Genomic DNA, 3,817 nt, shown 5'->3' on the forward strand with positions numbered 1-3,817 from the left:
CTCACAAGTCATCTTATATTTCCATATTTTATTTTCTCTCCAATATATTGGTATTATACGGTACAAAAATGGCCTTTCAGATATCTGATGAGTCATTTATGCAAATTGGTATGGGATGGTATGGTATGGTATGGTAGGACACGGGGTGCCATTCAATTCAACTTATGATTGGAGCTCCAGAAACATCTTTTACTTTAATCCCGTGGATTAATATTGGATATGACTAATTCATATTTTGGCTAAATAAATAACTAAATAAGTCCATATATAACTAAATAGTCAAACAATTTGGTTCAAAATATGTGTCACTATTTTTTCCAACTTCCCCATACCATATTCTGATAAATGATCTGTGCAATTATCTGAAAAATCTCTCAACAGTTATTATTCATTTCGAGAAAAGATAACAATATGACGTAGGAGTACTAATTAATGTATAAAGCATGATGTATATGTTGTGATTTTGGTGAAAAGGAAACCTACAATCACGAGGTCACGAAATGCACGTAAAGACTCGACATTGCCAGATAGGCTATTGGATCAGACGGCACGACAAGTGGCCGTCTGGATCTGTTTTTAAGCACTCCATCAAAGGGACATGAGACTTGTCTCCCTCTCCATCTTTATTAAAAAAAAAAAAGTAAATTAAATGCCACCTAAAAAGTTAAACATCTATAGCAAATTTCCATGCCAAAAGCTTTTATTTACCTTATACACGACACAAGTGCAACACATTGGAGTAGTAAACATCAGTAGTACTGTGTTCTGAACTAGTAGTGGCGTTCAAACAGTAACCTTTTATTCAACAACGTCAAAGCAGTAGGCCTTAGCTGGGTAATTGAGTCCAAGCCCCTCCTGGATGGCCTCTATTAATGTTTAATGTTTAATGATGAATAAAGAGAGACAGAGAAGGGGCCCCATTTGTGACTTTGCAATAATAGGGATGCTGAGCCATATCGAGTCGCCAATTATTGATTACTTGACTCTCTGTGTATCTGGACGTGGATACGTCCAAAGATGGAATGTTACTTTTACGACGCTTTTTTGAGAACCTCAATAATATGTTTACTGGAGGTACAAATAAAGTCTGATACTGTAGTTGAAAAGATAAACAAGTTACATATATAAGGTATGTGAAATCTTTTGGAAAAAATCGTACAATTTTAATCTAAAATAGATAATATCATAATAGTTTTGATCTAACTTCGCCCAAACAGTACTTTATCTTTCTTTGTTAGAAAAGAGAAAAATATACTCTTATCGGAAGGCTGTCGGCTTGGACGGTTACGTTCGGAATCCCCCACCATTCTCATCACAGTTTAGGTGTTGCTTGAATTCCAGTTTATTGTAATACCAGAAAGAATTGGGGAAGATATACTTATATATAAAAACAAGCTGATTAAAATGTCTATCCTAATTCATGAGTGAAGAAGAAAAAAAAAATGTGTATTCAAATAATAATGGTGGTTTATTTGGCAAGGAACTTCTCTCTAGCTAGCCTGCCACAAAAAATCGTTGACACTTCAACTGTCATGGAAAATGATGCTTTAGAGAGCAAATTAAAGATAACTATAGAACTTGCTGAAACACACCAAGCATTAGAATACCCTCCATTTAATTAGTTTAACAACTCACTTATCTTATTTCTTAATTGTTAAAACTGTTGCGGAAGTCAAATGTATATAGTGTGAATGAGTCACAACTACTATATCAAAAATTATGGCAGCCACCAAATAATAAATAAGACAATAAAAGGAACACCAGAATTTACGACGTTCGGCCAATCTTGCCTACTTCCTCGGACACAACTAATATTTTATTTCACTCCAAAAATACAAGTGAAATAATACTAAAGAGAGAAGATACAAATGTCTTAAGAAGATAAGAAGGCAAATGAGAGGTATGTTTAAATCCTAAACATTAGGCCTCCTTTTATAGGGAAAAGTTTCATACCAAATGGCTAAACCACCGATGTGGGATTTGCCAAATTCAACAAATCTCCACCTTGGCAAAAATCCACATCTTCAATTTTCTCTCAATAACAAATTTTGGTTGTGTCTTCATCTTCAATCTTCAGTGTTCAACAATGTTGATCAAATCCAAATAATGTTGAAGCTTGACCGCAGTCACCACCTTGTCAGCATATCAGCAGGATTCTCTATAGTATGAATTTTCTTCATCGTGACTCCACCTTCTTCTATGATTTCTCGTACGAAATGATATCGAACATCAATGTGTTTCGTCCTTGCATGATAAACTTGGTTCTTCGCTAATTGAATAGCACTTTGACCATCACAAAAAATTATGATAATTTATGTCCAATACCAAGCTCTTTTAGCAACCCCTGAAGCCAAATTGCCTCTTTTACAGCCTCTGTAATAGCCATGTACTCTGCCTTTGTTGTAGACAAAACAACTGTTGACTGCAAAGTAGACTTCCAACTAACTGGTGTCTTTGCAAAAGTAAACACATAACCAGTAGTTGATCTTCGTTTGTCCAGTTCACCCGCAAAATCTGAGTCACAATATCCAACTACAAACTGATTGCATTCCTGCTTAAAAACTAACCCAACATCTACAGTATTATGAATATACCCTAGAATCCACTTCACAACTTGCCAATGCTCCTTTCTTGGATTATGCATATATCTGCTAATAACTCCAACAGCTTGTGAAATGTCAGATCTCGTACAGACCATTGCATACATCAAGCTACCAAGAGCATTTGTGTATGGTACCTTTGACATATACTCTCGTTCAGCTTCATCTTTTGGCGACATAATAGTATTTAGCTTAAATGGGGTGCAAATGGAGTACTAACTGGCTTAGTCTTTTCATCTATGCCAAAATGTTGTAGTACTCTTTTCAAATATTCTTTCTGAGATAAACAGAGTTTCTTTGAATGTCTATCTCTTATTATCTCCATGCCAAGAATTTTCTTTGCCTCACCCAGATCCTTTATCTCGAACTCCTTCTTCAGTTGAATCTTCAACTTATCAATTTATTTCGAATTCTTGGAAGCTATCAACATATCATCAACATTTAGGAGAAGATATACAAAGGAACCATCTTCAAGCTTGCGCAAATACACACAATGATCGTATTTGCTTCTCTTGTACCCTTGCCGCAACATAAACTTGTCAAATCGCTTGTACCAATGTCTAGAAGATTGTTTCAATCCGTACAATGATTTTTCAAGTTTGCACATTATATTTTCTTTTCCAGCAACTTTGAATCCTTCTGGCTGAGTCATGTAGATTTCCTCCTTCAAGTTTTCATGTAAAAACGCAGTTTTTATATCCATCTGAACTAGTTCCAAATCTAACTGTGCTACCAAAGACAACATAATTCTAATGGAGGAATGTTTTACAACTGGAGAAAACACTTCATTGTAATCAATTCCCTCCTTTTGAGCATATCCTTTGGCCACCAATCTTGCTTTGTAGCGAACAACTTCTTGGTTAGGAAATCCTTCTTTCTTTGCAAATACCCATTTGCACCCAATTGCTTTCTTTCCCTTCGGGAGATTGGCCAATCTCCATGTATGATTCTGATGAACGGGCTGTATTTCATCATTCATGGCAATCCTCCACTTATCTTCTTCTGAACTTTGAACTGCATCTTTATAAGTGTAGGAGCATCATCAGCTACAATTGAGGCGGCACAAGCAACCATCTCTATAAGACGAACATGTTTTGTTATTGTCCTTTTTGGCATGTTGGTTGCAATTGATTCAAGTTGTTGTTGAAGTTCCTGAGTTGGAATCTCCCTCTCTACTGGCTCTTCTTCCAGAGGATAATCTTCATTTGTTTCCTCCT

General features: G+C 35.8%; 1 protein-coding gene across 1 annotated transcript; it reads right to left on the reverse strand.

The window, feature by feature from the left end:
• Nucleotides 1-2,325: 2,325 nt before the first annotated feature.
• LOC138884860 (secreted RxLR effector protein 161-like) lies at nt 2,326-2,779 on the reverse strand (the record flags this gene model as incomplete). Its single annotated transcript, XM_070165718.1, has 2 exons — nt 2,696-2,779; nt 2,326-2,551 (listed from the first exon to the last, which is right to left on the reverse strand). Coding segments are annotated over exons 1-2 (310 nt in total), but the record flags the coding sequence as incomplete, so codon positions are not given.
• Between the last annotated feature and the right edge of the window lie 1,038 nt (nt 2,780-3,817).

The sequence above is a fragment of the Nicotiana sylvestris genome, unplaced genomic scaffold, assembly GCF_000393655.2.
Source record: "Nicotiana sylvestris unplaced genomic scaffold, ASM39365v2 Un00102, whole genome shotgun sequence".
Lineage (NCBI taxonomy): Eukaryota > Viridiplantae > Streptophyta > Magnoliopsida > Solanales > Solanaceae > Nicotiana > Nicotiana sylvestris.